The sequence below is a fragment of the Somniosus microcephalus genome, chromosome 11 (genome assembly GCF_052327205.1).
Source record: "Somniosus microcephalus isolate GS21.2 chromosome 11, FLI_Smic_1.0, whole genome shotgun sequence".
In the NCBI taxonomy this organism is placed as follows: domain Eukaryota; kingdom Metazoa; phylum Chordata; class Chondrichthyes; order Squaliformes; family Somniosidae; genus Somniosus; species Somniosus microcephalus.
In genome coordinates, this window is record NC_140997.1 from 239,324,681 (window position 1) to 239,341,696 (window position 17,016).

The window sequence follows — 17,016 nt, forward strand, 5'->3', positions numbered from 1 at the left end:
GCGCTGAAACTGATTATCGCAGCACAACGCAGGCCTTCCTCCCACTGTTAAGGGGGAGGTGCCTGCAACAGCGCGATCCCCGATCGTGAGTGCCGGCAAATGAGCCCGGCACCAAGGAGAAGTGCCGGGCTCTCGGGAAACAGCCGGCAATGCCGCGGGGTGGGGGGTTAGGAGGCCGGGGACGGAGGTGCTGGCAGGCGGCCGCACCTCCACCTTAACTTGCGCCGCTGCCGGCACAGTAAGGCCCCGTGAACCGGGCGCAGGTAGCGAGCAGCGCAACTGCGCCGTTCGCTACCAAATATCGCGAATGGGGCGCTGCGCACACCGATGACGTCATCGGTGGCGGCGCAGCGCAAAAGTCTAACGCCACCATTAGCGCCCCTACTGAATATCGCGGGAGACGCAGCCAGTGGCGCTACAGCCACTGACTGCCTCTTTAGGCGCTAACAGGTGGCGCTACTCACCCAATTTCTCCCCCCATATGTTTTGTTAACCACTCTCTCAATATGTCCTGCCACCTTCAGGGACCTATGCACATTAACTCCCAGGTCCCTCTGTCCCTGCACACTCTAAAACTGTGCCATTAAGTGTATATTGCCTCTCCCTGTTCCTTCTGCCAAAATGCATCACCTCACACTTCTCTGTATTAAATTCCATCTGCCACTTGCCTACCCATTCTGCTAGCCTTTCTATGTCCTGTTGCAGTCGATTGGTATCATCCTCACTGTTAGCCACACCCTTAAGTTTGGTGTCATCGGCAAATTTAGAAATTCTACCCTGTATTCCAATATCCAGGTCAGTGATCCAAGCCTGAGCTTTGGGAGCAGTTTAGAGTTCAGCAAAAAAGGACCAAGAGATTGATTAAGAGGGGAAAAAGAGAGTATGAGAGTAAACTTGCAAGGAACATAAAAGTGGACTGTAAAAGCTTCTACAAGTATGTAAAAAGAAAAAGATTAGTGAAGACAAATGTAGGTCCCTTACAGTCAGAAATGGGAGAATTTATAATGGGGAACAAGGAAATGGCGGAGCAATTAAAGAAATACTTTGGTTCGGTCTTCACGGAAGGGGACACAAATAACTTCCCAGAAATGCTAGTGAACCAAGGTCTAGTGAGGAGGAGGAATTAAAGGAAATTAGTATTAGTAAAAAAATAATGCTGGAGAAATTAATGGGACTGAAAGCTGATAAATCCCCAGGGCCTGATAATCTGCATCCCAGAGTACTAAAAGAGGTAGCCATGGAAATAGTGGATGCATTGGTTGTCATCTTCCAAAATTCTATTGATTATGGAACAGTTCCTGCAGATTGGAGGGTGGCAAATGTAACCCCACTATTTAAAAAAGGAGGGAGAGAGAAAACAGAGAACTACAGACCGGTTAGCCTAACATCAGTAGTAGGGAAAATGCTAGAGTCTATTATAAAGGATGTGTAACAGGACACTTAGAAAATATCAACGGGATTAGACAAAGTCAACATGGATTTATGAAAGGGAAATCGTGTTTGACAAACCTACTGGAGTTTTTTGAGGATGTAACTGGTAGAATAGATAAGGGAGAACCAGTGGATGTAGTGTATTTGGATTTTCAGAAGGCCTTTGATAAAGTCCCACATAAGAGGTTAGTGTGCAAAATTAAAGCACATGGGATTGGGGGTAATATACTGGCCTGGATTGAAAATTAGTTAACAGACAGGAAACAGAGAGTAGGAATAAATGGGTCTTTTTCGGGGTGGCAGGCGGTGACTTGCGGGGTACCACAGGGATCAGTGCTTGGGCCCCAGCTATTCACAATATATATCAATGATTTGGATGAGGGAACCAAATGTAATATTTCCAAGTTTGTTGACGACATGAAACTAGGTGGGATTGTGAGTTGTGAGGAGGATGCAAAGAGGCTTCAAGGCGATTTAGACAAGTTGAGTGAGTGGGCAAATACATGGCAGATGCAATATAACGTGGATAAATGTGAAGTTATCCACTTCGGTAGGAAAAACAGAAAGGCAGAGTATTATTTAAATGGTGCTAGATTGGGAAATGTTGATGTATAGAGAGACCTGGGTGTCCTTGTACACCAGTCACTGAAAGCAAACATGCAGGTGCAGCAAGCAGTTAGGAAGACAAATGGTATGTTGGCCTTCATTGCAAGAGGATTTGAGTACAGGAGCAAGGATGTCTTACTACAGTTATACAGGACCTTGGAGAGACCACACCTGGAGTAGTGTGTGCTGTTTTGGTCTCCTTACCTAAGGAAGGATATACTTGCCATAGAGGGAGTGCAACGAAGGTTCACCAGACTGATTCCTGGGATGGCAGGGCTGTCGTATGAGGAGAGATCGGGTCGACTAGGCCTGTATTCACTAGAGTTTAGAAGAATGAGAGGGGATCTCATTGAAACATATAAAATTCTGACAGGGCTAGACAGACTGGATGCAGGGAGGATGTTTCCCCTGGCTTTGTGGGGGGGGTCTAGAACGAGGGGTCACAGTCTCAGGATACGAGGTAGGACATTTAGGACTGAGATGAGGAGAAATTTCTTCACTCAGAGGGTGGTGAACCTGTGGAATTCTCTACCACAGAAGGCTGTGGAGGCCCAGTCACTGAATATATTTAAGAAGGAGATAGATAGATTTCTAGACACAAAAGACATCAAGGGGTATGGGGAGAGCGGGAATATGGCATTGAGATAGAGGATCAGCCATGATCATATTGAAGGGTCGAAGGGCCGACTCCTGCTCCTATTTTTCTATGTTTCTATGTAAATGAGCGGGAATATGAGCACAGATCCATCGTTCCCCGGTGCTCTCTCGTGCAGTGCGAGGCAGGTGTTGGGCTGATAGTTCACATGGTGAAAGCACTGACCTCCGGTGCAATGTAATCTGGGGTACCACAGAATGTCGTGGCTCTGTTTTCATCGAACACGTTCTCTTTGCACATTCCAAAGTCGGCTATTTTGACATGTCCATCCTTGTCCAACATCACATTGTCCAGCTTGAGATCCCTACAGCAAAACATCGAGTGCAGACTGAGACTGACATCACTGCTCTAGAAATCGGGTGTGTAAATTAAACACCGCCTGCCCGTGTTAATGACCCGCTCCCCGGGGGCTCAACAGATCTGCCCAATCGAAGCGAGCCAGCGTTTGGTGCCCCAAGAGCCCCATGAACGAGCATCAACACTCACCGGTAAATGATCCCCTTCGAGTGCAGGAACTGCAATCCACAGATTATTTCCGCTCCATAAAACCTACAAGATAAGAATCAAACCAGTCAATCCTGTTACACAGGTCATTTCGTCAAAACATTTACACAACAGGTGGTTCCGTACCTGGGCGGGTCCCGCTCACTATCTACACAACAGCTTGGCTCAGTGAGTATCACTCTCGCCTCGGAGTCAGAAGTTCATGGGTTCAATCCCACTCCAGAGATATGAGCACAAAATCTAGGCCAATGTTCCCAGTGCATTACTGAGGGAGCACTGCACTGTCGGGGGGCAGTACTGAGGGAGCACTGCACTGTCGGAGGGGCAGTACTGAGGGAGTGCTGCACTGTCGGAGGGGCAGTACTGAGGGAGTGCTGCACTGTCGGAGGGGCAGTACTGAGGGAGTGCTGCACTGTCAGAGGGGCAGTACTGAGGGAGCGCTGCACTGTCGGAGGGGCAGTACTGAGGGAGTGCTGCACTGTCGGAGGGGCAGTACTGAGGGAGCGCTGCACTGTCGGAGGGGCAGTACTGAGGGAGCGCTGCACTGTCGGAGGGGCAGTACTGAGGGAGCGCTGCACTGTCGGAGGGGCTGTACTGAGGGAGCGCTGCACTGTCGGAGGGGCTGTACTGAGGGAGCGCTGCACTGTCGGGGGGCAGTACTGAGGGAGCGCTGCACTGTCGGGGGGCAGTACTGAGGGAGCGCTGCACTGTCGGAGGGGCAGTACTGAGGGAGCGCTGCACTGTCGGAGGCAGTACTGAGGGAGCGCTGCACTGTCGGAGGGGCAGTACTGAGGGAGTGCTGCACTGTCGGAGGGGCAGTACTGAGGGAGCGCTGCACTGTCAGAGGGGCTGTACTGAGGGAGCGCTGCACTGTCGGAGGGGCTGTACTGAGGGAGCGCTGCACTGTCGGAGGGGCAGTACTGAGGGAGCGCTGCACTGTCGGGGGGCAGTACTGAGGGAGCACTGCACTGTCGGAGGGGCTGTACTGAGAGAGCGCTGCACTGTCAGAGGGGCTGTACTGAGGGAGCGCTGCACTGTCGGAGGGGCAGTACTGAGGGAGCACTGCACTGTCGGAGGGGCTGTACTGAGGGAGCGCCGCACTGTCGGAGGGGCAGTACTGAGGGAGTTCTTCTTAGCCAGTCCCTCGGAACCGAGGATGACTTGCTTCCACATTAAAAATTAGTTCTCAGGTGACTGATGAGTCCAATGCGGGACCTACAGTCTCTGTCACAGGTGGGGCAGACGGTGGTTGAAGGGGCGGGTGGGTGGGGTGCTTGGGTTGACATGCGCTCTTTGCGCTGCCTGCGCTTGGCTTCCGCTTACTCCCGGCAAAGAGACTCGAGGTGTTCGGCGCCTTCCCGGATGCTTCTCCACTTTGTGCGGTATTAGGCCAGGGATTCCCAGGTGTCGGTGGGGATGTTACACTTTTTCAAGGAGGCTTTGAGGGTGTCCTTGAAGAGTTTCCTCTGCCCACCTGGGGCTCTCTTGCCGTGCCGGAGCTCCGAGTAGAGCGCTTGTTTTGGGAGTCTCGTATCGGGCATGCGAACAATGTGACCCGTCCATTGGAGCTGATCGAGCGTGGTCAGAGCTTCGATGCTGGGGATGTTGGCCTGAGCAAGAACACGGACGTTGGTGCGCCTATCCTGCCAATGGATTTGCAGGATCTTGCGGAGGCAGCGTTGGTGGTACCTCTCCAGTGCTTTGACGTGCCTGCTGTACGTGGTCCATGTCTCTGAGGCATACAGCAGGGTGGGTATCACTGCTGCTCTGCAGACCATGAGCTTAGTGCTGGGTTTGAGGTCCTGGTCTTCAAACACCCTCTTCCTCAGGCGACCGAAGGCTGCACTGGCACACTGAAGGCGGTGTTGGACTTCGTCGTCGACATCTGCCCTTGTTGACAGTAGGCTCCCAAGGTATGGAAAGTGGTCCACGTTGTCCAAGGCCTTGTCGTGGATTTTGATTATCGGGGGGCAGTACTGTGTGGAGGGGGCAAGTTGGTAGAGGACCTTTGTCTTACGGATGTTTAGTGTAAGGCCCATGTTCTCGTACGCTTCGGTGAAGGTGTTGACGATGGTTTGGAGTTTGACCTCCGAGTGAACGCAGACGCAAGCATCGTCTGCATACTGTAATTCGACGACAGAGGATGGGACGACCTTGGAGCTGGACTGGAGGCGACGGAGGTTGAACAGTTTCCCGTTTGTTCTGTAAATTAGCTCCACTCCAGTGGGGAGCTTACTGAGGGTGAGATGGAGCATTGCAGCAAGGAAGATCGAGAAGAGCGTTGGTGCGATGACACAGCCTTATGTGACCCCGGTTCGTACGTGAATTGAGTCTGTGGTGGAACAGTTGGTCAGGATCACGGCTTGCATATTGTCGTGAAGCAGGCGGAGGATGGTGACAAACTTGAGGGCAGCCGAATTTGAGGACACTCCATAATCCCTCACAGTTGACAGTGTCGAAGGCCTTTGTGAAATCAAAGGCGGCCATGTACAGTGGTTGGTGCTGTTCCCTGCATTTCTCTTGTAATTGAGGGAGCGCCGCACTGTCGGAGGGTCAGTACTGAGGGAGCGCCGCACTGTCGGAGGGGCAGTACTGAGGGAGCGCCGCACTGTCGGAGGGGCAGTACTGAGGGAGCGCCGCACTGTCGGAGGGGCGGCACTGAGGGAGCGCCGCACTGTCGGAGGGGCGGCACTGAGGGAGCGCCGCACTGTCGGAGGGGCGGCACTGAGGGAGCGCCGCACTGTCGGAGGGGCGGCACTGAGGGAGCGCCGCACTGTCGGAGGGGCGGCACTGAGGGAGCGCCGCACTGTCGGAGGGGCGGCACTGAGGGAGCGCCGCACTGTCGGAGGGGCGGCACTGAGGGAGCGCCGCACTGTCGGAGGGGCAGTACTGAGGGTGCACACCACCGCATTATCTGTGTTTTATGTTGAATCCCGCTCTGACAGATGCTGACGGGTGAATTCCATTCACTGTTGAAGTTTGTAACTTGAGATATTCACTGGATCTGCTCTGGTTTCTGGGCTGTTTTAAGTGACGGGGGGAGTTTTGGTCACAGATGACACAATCCGGGATGAAAGCCACGTTAAGACACAGCCAATCAGCAGGTTCGTTGTGTGAGTGGTTCAGGGATTCACCATTCACGGATCGGGCTGATGTAAACAAACAGGCCACATTCACCCTGAACCTTTAAACAGATACTGAAGTCTCACAACACTCTCTCTCTCACTACAGACACTGCAAATTAACACTTTGATGGCAGGGAGAGACTCCCTTGAGGAAGAGGGTAGACTTTAGGAACGCACTGTGTGAAGAGGAAGCTGGGCGGAGAGTGTGACCAACACAGAGGCGGGATACTCTGCACTGAGCGACTGCCCTCGGATCCTCAGTGCATCATGCACGGCAGCAACTCAGTAAAGTTACTTCGACAGCTGCTCCCTCCCCTGCGACTTCTCTAAATGCCGCCTCGCCAGCGACGTCCACACCCGAGAACAATGACTGTTGTTGCGACAGTCGGATGCCGACACTCCTCACATTTCACACCCGAGGAGGGAGGTCGAAGAATCCTAAACACACCCACCCACCCACATGGACCAGTGACGTCAATCCGGAGGACTCGGGTGGGGGGGGGGGGGCGGAGAGTGGAGTGGTCGGCTCGGGGGTTGGGGGGGGGTTCTGGCCGTGATGCCAAGCTTCGCCCTGCGCCAGGTGAACCTGCTGCCCTCCTGTGGGGAGAGTGACTTACATCGCTCGGTACAGATCGAAGCGCCCCTTCTCCTGAATGTGAAACATCAGGTCTCCACCGTTCAAGTATTCCATGACAAAGAACAGGTGCTCCTGCCCGTGAAAAACAAAACATCGACACTCACAACACATTCACTGGGTTTCATTGAATAGACTCACTGCCTACGGTCCACTGTCAACTCACCGAGCGGTGAGAATAAACCTGCTCTACCCCCCACACCCCCTCAGTAATTCCCCCCCCAGTACCGCACACACATCTATCCCGACAGAATCTAGAGCCAGGAAATGCCATGCAGCCCATCAGTCCCTGTCTGATCATTGGCTCATCAGATTAGGAGAGAGTCGGGGTGGCTCTATCACTGGCACAGACACTTTGGGTCAAATGGCCTCCAGTGGAGATCGTCATTGGGTGTGAATCACCTTCGCCCTGTTTTACATCAGTTACCGTCAGCACAGGAGGAGGCCATTCAGCTCCTCGAGTCGCCACACAGGAGCGGTCGACTCGAATCCCATTTCCCAGCTCTTTCCCCGTCTCCTCCGCCCACCTTCCCCGGTTCCAGGGTCCCCATTAAAAATCTGTCTTGGTTTGCGGTGATTTTGTACCTTGGTTTGAAAGGTAGAGTAGAGGTGAGTGAGGAATAGATTATCCCACGCCAGGGCCAGCACCCGTTTCTCCACCATCGTACATTCCACATCATCATCCATTAAAACCACGTCTTTCTTCAGTGCTTTAATGGCAAAGAACTCGCCCTTCCCCTTCAACTCTGCGAGGAGCACCTGCAGCCAAAACAAGTGCCCGGTAAATCATCAAACACAGGCAAATTGCGATGAATACAATAATCACCAAACACAGGCTAATCGCGGTGAATACAGTAATCACCAAACACAGGCTAATCGCGGTGAATACTGTAATCACCAAACACAGGCTAATCGCGGTGAATACTGTAATCACCAAACACAGGCTAATCGTGGTGAATGCAGTCATCACCAAACACAGGCTAATCGTGGTGAATACAGTAATCACCAAACACAGGCTAATCGCGGTGAATACAGTAATCACCAAACACAGGCTAATCGTGGTGAATACAGTAATCACCAAACACAGGCTAATCGCGGTGAATACAGTAATCACCAAACACAGGCTAATCGCGGTCATAGAGTCATAGAGTCATAGAGTTTTACAGCACAGAAAGAGGCCCTTCGGCCCATCGTGTCTGCGCCGCCCATCCCTCCCTGTCCAGTCTAATCCCATTTTCCAGCATTTGGTCCATAGCCTTGTATGCAATGGCATTTCAAGTGCTCATCCAAATGCTTCTTGAATGTTGTGAGGGTTCCTGCCTCTACCACCCTTTCAGGCAGTGAGTTCCAGCTTCCAACCACCCTCTGGGTGAAAAAGTTCCTCCTCAAATCCCCCCTAAATCTCCTGCCCCTTACCCTGAATCTGTGCCCCCTTGTTATTGACCCCCCTACTAAGGGGAAAAGTTCCTCTTTATCTACCCTATCTATGCCCCTCATCATTTTGTACACCTCAATCAGGTCCCCCCTCAGCCTTCTTTGCTCCAAGGAAAACAACCCCAGCCTGTCCAGTCTCTCTTCATAGCTGAGGCGCTCCATCCCAGGTAACATCCTGGTGAATCTTCTCTGCACCCTCTCCAAAGCAATCACATCCTTCCTATAGTGAGGCAACCAGAACTGCACACAGTACTCCAGCTGTGGCCTCACCAGCGTTTTGTACAGCTCCATCATAACCTCCCTGCTCTTATATTCTATGCCTCTGCTAATGAAGGCAAGTATCCCATAAGCCTTTTTAACCACCTTATCTACCTGTTCCGCTGCCTTCAGGGATCTATGTACATGTACACCAAGGTCCCTCTGACCCTCTGTACTTCCTAGGGTCCTACCACTCATTGTGTATTCCCTTGCCTTATTTGTCCGTCCAAAATGCATCACCTCGCACTTTTCCGGGTTAAATTCCATTTGCCACTTTTCCGCCCATCTGACCAACCCGTTAATATTGTCCTGTAGCCTGAGGCTTTCCTCCTCGCAATTTACCACCCCACCAATTTTCGTGTCATCCGCGAACTTACTGATCATACCCTTTACATTCTCATCCAAATCATTAATGTAGATCACAAACAGCAAGGGACCCAGCACCGATCCCTGAGGTACCCCACTGGACACAGGCTTCCAGTCACAAAAGCAACCTTCGACCATCACCCTCTGCCTCCTGCCACTCAGCCAGTTTAGGATCCAACGCGCCAAGGCCCCCTGGATCCCATGGGCTCTTACCTTCTTGACCAGTCTCCTATGCGGGACCTTGTCAAAAGCTTTACTGAAGTCCATGTAAACCACATCCACAGCATTTCCCTCATCCACACACCTAGTCACCCCCTCGAAAAATTCAATCAGATTGGTCAGACATGATTTACCCTTGACAAAGCCATGCTGACTATCCCCGATTAATCCTTGCCTCTCCAAGTGGAGACTAATTTTGTCCCTCAGAATTTTTTCCAATAATTTCCCTACCACAGATGTTAGGCTCACTGGCCTGTAATTCCCTGGTTTATCCCTGCTACCCTTCTTGAATAATGGTACTACATTAGCTGTTCTCCAGTCCTCTGGTACATACCCTGTGGCCAGAGAGGTTCTGAAAATTTGTGTCAGAGCCCCTGCAATCTCCTCCTTTGCCTCACACAACAGCCTGGGATACATCTCGTCCGGGCCTGGGGATTTATCCACTTTTTGGCCTGCTAAAACCGCTAGTACCTCCTCCCTCTCGATGCTAATATGTTCAAGTATGTCACAGTCCCCTTGCCCGACTTCTATGTCTACATCGTCTTTCTCCATAGTGAACACTGAGGCAAAAAATTCATTTAAAACCCCGCCTACCTCATCTGGCTCTACACACAGCGTGCCACTTTGGTCCCTAATGGGCCCTACCCTTTCCCTGGTTATCCTCTTGCCCTTAATATACTTATAAAACATCTTAGGATTTTCCTTTATTTTGCTCGCCAGTGTTATTTCATGGCCCCTCCTCGCCCTCCTAATTTCCTTTTTAAGTATGCCCCTGCACCTCTTATACTCCTCTAGGGCTTCCACCGTCTTTTGTCTTTTGTAACTGCCAAAAGCCCCCCTTTTTTTCCTAATGCATTTTTGTATATCCTTTGTCATCCAAGGTTCCCTTTGCTTGTTGGTCCCACCCTTGACCTTTACAGGAACATGTTGGTGTTGTACTCTCTCTATTTCCCTTCTGAAAGCCTCCCACTGCTTTGATGTGGATTTTCCTATTAGCTGCTCCCAGTCCACTTTTGCCAGATCCTGTCTTATCTTATTAAAATTGGCCTTCCCCCAATTTAGAACCCTTATTTCCGGGCCGTCTTTGTCTTTTTCCATGACCACCTTAAATCTCACCGAATTGTGGTCACTATCGCCAAAATGCTCTCCTACAGACACTTCCACCACCTGCCCGGCTACATTCCCTAGAATTAGGTCCAGTACCGCCCCCTCTCTTGTAGGACTTTCTACATGTTGGCTCAAAAAGCTTTCCTGGATGCACTTTAAGAATTCTGCTCCCTCCAAGCCTTTCACACTCTGACTATCCCAATTTATATTGGGGAAGTTGAAATCCCCCACTATTACTACCCTATTATTTTCACACTTTTCTGATATCTGCCTGCATATCTGTTCCTCTATCTCCCCCTGACTGTTTGGGGGCCTATAGTACACTCCCAGCAAGGTGCTTGACCCCTTTTGTTTTTAAGTTCTACCCATATGGCCTCATTAGAGGAACCCGCTAATATATCATCCCTCCTTACAGCAGTAATAGACTCCTTAATTAATATTGCAACACCCCCTCCCCTTTTACACCCCCCTCTGTCTCGCCTGAAGATTCTATACCCCGGAATATTTAGCTGCCAGTCCTGACCCTCCCTCAACCATGTCTCCGTGATAGCAACAATATCGTACTCCCATGTGTTCAACAACAACTTCAGTTCATCCACCTTATTTGCAAGACTCCTTGCATTAAAATAAATGCCTTCCAGCCCTGCCATATTCCCTTTTGCCTTCACATCTTTGCTCTGCCTTCCCTGCTGACTTGTTTTTTCCACCTTATTTGGCTGTACATCACCCCCTACTATAGCTCCACTCTGTATCCCATCCCCCTGCCGAATTAGTTTAAACCCCCCCCAGCAGTGCTAGCAAACCTCCCCGCAAGGATATTGGTTCCCCTCTGGTTCAGGTGTAAACCGTCCGACTTGTACAAGTCCCACCTGTCCCAGAAGCAGACCCAGTGATCCAGGAAACTAAAGCCCTCCCTCCTGCACCATCCCTTTAGCCACGCATTCATCTGTTCTATCCTCCTATTCCTATACTCACTAGCACGTGGCACCGGGAGTAATCCAGAGATTACAACCTTTGAGGTCCTGCTCCTTAATCTTGCCCCTAGCTCCCTAAATTCTTGCTGCAGGACCTCATCCCTCTTTTTACCTATGTCGTTGGTACCAATGTGGACCACGACCTCTGGCTGTTCACCCTCCCCCTCCAGAATGCCCTGCAGCCGCTCAGTGACATCCTTGACCCTGGCACCAGGGAGGCAACAAACCATCCTGGATTCACGTCTACGGCCACAGAAACGCCTATCTGTTCCCCTTACTATAGAATCCCCTACGACTATTGCTCTCCCACTCTTTTTCCTCCCCTCCTGGGCAGCAGGAGCGCCCCCAGTGCCAGGAAGCTGGCTGCTGCTGCCTTCCCCTGGTGAGTCATTCCCCCCAACAGTATCCAAAACGGTATACTTGTTTGAGGGGGGAATGGTCACAGGGGTTTTCTGCACTACCTGCCTACTTCTATTGCTCCGCCTGGTGGTCACCCATTTCCTTTCTTCCTGTGCAGCCCTTCCCTGCGGTGTGACCAACTCACTAAACGTGCTATCCACGAACTTCTCAGCCTCGTGAATGCTCCACAACCCATCCACCCGCAGCTCCAGCTCCTCAATGCGGTCTGCTAATAGCTGCAGATGGATGCATTTCCTGCACATGTAGTCACCAGGGGCAGTGTCCCTGAATTCCCACATGGAGCAGGAGGAGCACATCACGGGGCTGGGCTCCCCCGGCATGACTTTCCCCTTAATTAATTTAAGCCAAACACAGGCTAATCGCGGTGAATACTGTAATCACCAAACACAGGCTAATCGTGGTGAATACAGTAATCACCAAACACAGGCTAATCGTGGTGAATACAGTAATCACCAAACACAGGCTAATCGTGGTGAATACAGTAATCACCAAACACAGGCTAATCGTGGTGAATACAGTAATCACCAAACACAGGCTAATCGTGGTGAATACAGTAATCACCAAACACAGGCTAATCGTGGTGAATACAGTAATCACCAAACACAGGCTAATCGTGGTGAATACAGTAATCACCAAACACAGGCTAATCGTGGTGAATACAGTAATCACCAAACACAGGCTAATCGCGGTGGATACAGTAATCACCAAACACAGGCTAATCGCGGTGAATACAGTAATCACCAAACACAGGCTAATCGCGGTGAATACAGTAATCACCAAACACAGGCTAATCGCGGTGAATACAGTAATCACCAAACACAGGCTAATCGTGGTGAATACAGTAATCACCAAACACAGGCTAATCGTGGTGAATACAGTAATCACCAAACACAGGCTAATCGCAGTGAATACAGTAATCACCAAACACAGGCTAATCGTGGTGAATACAGTAATCACCAAACACAGGCTAATCGCGGTGAATACAGTAATCACCAAACACAGGCTAATCGCGGTGAATACAGTAATCACCAAACACAGGCTAATCGCGGTGAATACAGTAATCACCAAACACAGGCTAATTGTGGTGAATACAGTAATCACCAAACACAGGCTAATCGTGGTGAATACTGTAATCACTCAGGCCCGGAATTTCAGGATGTAGCGGAAATCCTGAACTTGCGGTCAGTCATTCACTGCTCTGATACTGGCTGCGCCGTGGACTCGCCCCACTCCCGGCACTCGGTGAAATCAGTGGAACTGATGAAAACCTGAGCGTTTCCGCGCTAATATCGCTGCTAATCACCCCATTAAATGTTAGACCATGTTGGAATAGGTGTAACTGGGGTTTTAACAGCATATTGAAGTTAAACAAATGTTATGACCCCGAAAAACTAATTTTTATATTTGTGGAGTGTCAAATTTCTCCATTATGATAAAAATTACAATTTTTAAAAAACTTACATTTTTTTTTTAAGTTTATGTTATTTCAGCTTCTACCTTATCCCCAATCTTTATTTCACTCACTAACATTTTTAAGAAGTCCGGATAAAAGCAGCTTCTCATTTCCTGGTTTCGGGTCTGTGATTGGCTGCTTAGACAGCTTGTTGGCATCAAAGCAGCATCGCACTAGGAATCCCCTATTCACAACGCTGCAATTACAGGCAAACCTCGCCACAAAGATCGCCTGATCTCTGGGAAGCTTTCTTCAGGGCCAGTGGCTTCGCCGCTGACCGCAAATTACGGGCCTCAGTTTTGTCAAATGCTTGTATGCTCCTTCTGTGCTGTACTATGAGTCCATGTTTCAATTTTGATCAACATTTGCTTTGATGTTTTACCGTTTTTAATGTTTCTGGAATGTTCCATTTCATCTAATTGCTCAATTCGAACTACTGGATTGCTCAAACATTCTTTGAGCAAAAATTAGCATTTAATGAACAGGAGTCACACACCAAAAGGACAACAACAGAAATAGTGAACAAACTTGGGAAATCGATGGTTAAGATTACCAATTACAGTGGACTCAATAAAGAGACAGTTCACTGGAAATATAGAATGAACGCTGAGTGGACGGGAGGGAGAGATTCACAGCGATGAGGCTTTACTGATGAGGACAGCAGAGAAACTGGCCGATTTTCATTAGAACAAAGAAGGTTAAGAGGAGATCTGATGATGTTCAAAGTTAGGAGCGACTTCAATTGGTGAATCGATAACTCAAGAATATAAACTTATCGTCATGGAAACTGCGCTGGAAACACAATGCAGAACATTTTAGAGGAGGTGGACAAATATTTGAAAGAGAGAATTGGGCAACAGATAGGAGGAGTAGGCCATTCGGCCCCTCGAGCCTGCCCGCCATTCAATGAGATCATGGCTGATCATCCAAATTCAGTACCCGGTCCCTGCTTTCTCCCCATATCCCTTTAGCCTTAAGAAATACATCCAACTCCTTCTTGAATATATTTAATGAATTGGCCTCTACTGCCTTCTGTGGTAGAGAATTCCACAGGTTCACCACTCTCTGGGTGAAGAAATTCCTTCTCGTCTCAGTCCTAAATGGCTTACCCCTTATCCTTAGACTGTGACCCCTGGTTCTGGACTCCCCCCGCCATCGGGAACATCCTTCCTGCATCTAGTCTGTCTAGTCCTGTTAGAATTTTATACGTTTCAATGAGATCCCCTCTCATTCTTCTAAACTCCAGCGAATATAAGCCCAATCGATCCAATCTCTCCTCGTACGTCATTCCTGCCATCCCAGGTATCAGCCTGGTGGATTTTCGCTGCACTCCCTCCATGGCAAGAACATCCTTCATCAGATAAGGCGACCAAAACTGCACACAATACTCAAGGTGTGGTCTCACCAAGGCCCTGTACAACTGCAGCAAGACATCCTTGCTCCTGTACTCGAATCCTCTCGCTATGAAGGCCAACATACCATTTGCTGCCTTAACCGCCTGCTGCACCTGTATGCTTACCTTCAGCGACTGGTGTACAAGAACACCCAGGTCTCGTTGCACTTCCCCTTCTCCCAATCTATTGCCGTTCAGATAATAATCTGCCTTCCTGTTTTTGACACCAAAGTGGATAACCTTGCATTTATCCACATTATACTGCATCTGCCATGCATCTGCCCAATCACCCAACCTGTCCAAATCATACTGGAGTTTCTCTGCATCCTCCTCACAGCACACACGCCCACCCAGCTTTGTGTCGTCTGCAAACTTGGAGATATTACATCTAGTTCCTGCGTCTAGATCATTAATATATATAGTGAATAGCTGGGGTCCTAGCACCGATCCCTGCGGTACCCCACCAGTCACTGCCTGCCATTCGGAAAAAGACCCGTTTATTCCAACTCTTTGCTTCCTGTCTACCAACCAATTCTTTATCCAAGTCAGTACCTTACCCCATCCCATGTGCTTTAGTTTTGCATGCTAATCTCTCATGCGGGACCTTATCGAAAGCCTTCTGAAAGTCCAAATACACCACATCCACTGGTTCTCCCTTATCTATTCTACCAATTACATCCTCAAAAAATTCCAGTAGATTAGTCAAGCAGGATTTAACCATGTTGACTTTGTCCGATCCTGTCACTGTTTTCCAAGTGCTCTGCTATTACATCTTTTATAAATGGACTCTAGCGTTTTCCCCACTACCGATGTCAGGCTTACCGGTCTATAATTCCCCGTTTTCTCTCTACCACCTTTTTTAAATAGTGGGGTTACATTAGCTACCCTCCAATCCATGGGAACTGTGCCAGAATCTATAGAATTTTGGAAGATGACCAGCAATGCATTCACCATTTCTAGGGCCGCTTCCTTAAGTACTCTAGGATGTAGATCATTAGGCCCTGGGGATTTATCGGCCTTCAATCCCGTCAATTTCCCTACAAATACTGATTTCATTCAGTTCCTCCCTCTCATTAGACCCTATGTTCCCGACATCTCTGGGAGGTTATTTGTGTCCTCCTTTGTGAAGACAGAACCAAAGTATGTATTTAATTGGTCTGCCATTTCTTTGTTCCCCATTATAAATTCCCCTGATTCTGACTGCAAAGGACCTACGCTTGACTTCACCAATCTTTTTCTCTTCACATATCTATAGAAGCTTTTACAGTCAGTTTTTATGTTCCCTACATCTTACTCTCATACTCTATTTTCCCCCTCTTAATTAATCCTTTTGTCCTCCTTTGCTGAATCCTAAACTGCTCCCAATCCTCAGGTTGGCTGCTTTTTCTGGCCAATTTATATGTCCTCTCCTTGGATCTTATGCTATGCCTAATTTCCCTTGTTAGCCACGGTTGAGTCACCTTTTTTGTTTTATTTTTATGCCAATCAGGGATGAACAAATTCTGTAGTTCATCCATGCGATCTTTAAATATTTGCCATTGCCTATCCACCGTCAACCCTTTAAGTAACGTTCCCCAATCCAACCTAGCCAACTCGCGCCTCATACCATCGTAGTTTCCTTTATTTAAATTCAGGACCCTAGTCACTGAGTCAAATACTTCACTCTCCATCTTAATGAAGAATTCTTTCATATTATGATCGCTCATCCCCAAGGGGCCTCGCACAACAAGACTGCTAATCAATCAGAGAGGGCACTGGCGCGTGTGGGGGGGGGGGGGGGTGGTGATGTACTCCAGTGACTGCGCCGCATGCTGTGGTACTGAGGGAAACAGACCAGAAAGTTGAGGTTCATCCAGAGTCCGTGGTCCGTTAGCTGAGCCTCTGGATTAGGAAAGGTAAACCTTTAGCCAGGGTTCCTGTTACTGTTTACGAGGCCAGGAATGGGTGGTGGAAGGTGCTGGGGGGTGGACACAGTGATGCTCTCCATAATCTCACTAGCTGGGCTCCCCGGGGTTACAACACTGTGGCCGGCACTCACTGAACTGCACCCCAACAAGGGTGGCGGGCGGGGGGGAAAGAGAGGAGAGAATTGGAAGAAAAACACTTTTCTGAACCATCCGGCCCTTGACCGAGACAGGGAGACTGCCGGTGTGGAGATCGCCCCAGGCCCCAGACTGGGGGGAACCTGCTCACAATATTAAAGCTCCTGGAGCCACACTCACTTTTCCGAAGCTTCCTTTTCCCAGCACTTTGTGCAAAGTGAAGTTGTTGATGGTCACTTTCATCATCGATTCGCGACGCAGACTGGGTCCGCGCAGGGGGGGTTTTGGCGAGTTATCCTCCCACAGCTTGCCGTACTGGTTACTGTCTGAAAACAGGAAAAGATCAAGCTGTGAGCACAGGTCTGGCTGAGTGTCGTCAGCTAGAGTCATAGAGA

At 49.5% G+C, this 17,016-nt stretch overlaps 1 protein-coding gene across 4 annotated transcripts in view; it reads right to left on the minus strand.

Annotated features, from left to right (window-relative positions):
- LOC147111381 (protein kinase C delta type-like) overlaps positions 1–17,016 on the minus strand; it is a 102,617-nt gene that overhangs the window by 7,299 nt on the left and 78,302 nt on the right. For all 4 annotated transcript variants that reach the window (XM_086002206.1, XM_086002208.1, XM_086002207.1 and 1 more), the window contains 5 exons: positions 16,802–16,947; positions 7,541–7,714; positions 6,939–7,030; positions 3,179–3,241; positions 2,858–2,996 (listed from right to left, as the gene is read on the minus strand). In XM_086002206.1, the coding sequence (XP_085858332.1) occupies positions 2,858–2,996; positions 3,179–3,241; positions 6,939–7,030; positions 7,541–7,714; positions 16,802–16,947 (614 nt within the window). The remainder of the gene's footprint in view (positions 1–2,857; positions 2,997–3,178; positions 3,242–6,938; positions 7,031–7,540; positions 7,715–16,801; positions 16,948–17,016) is intronic.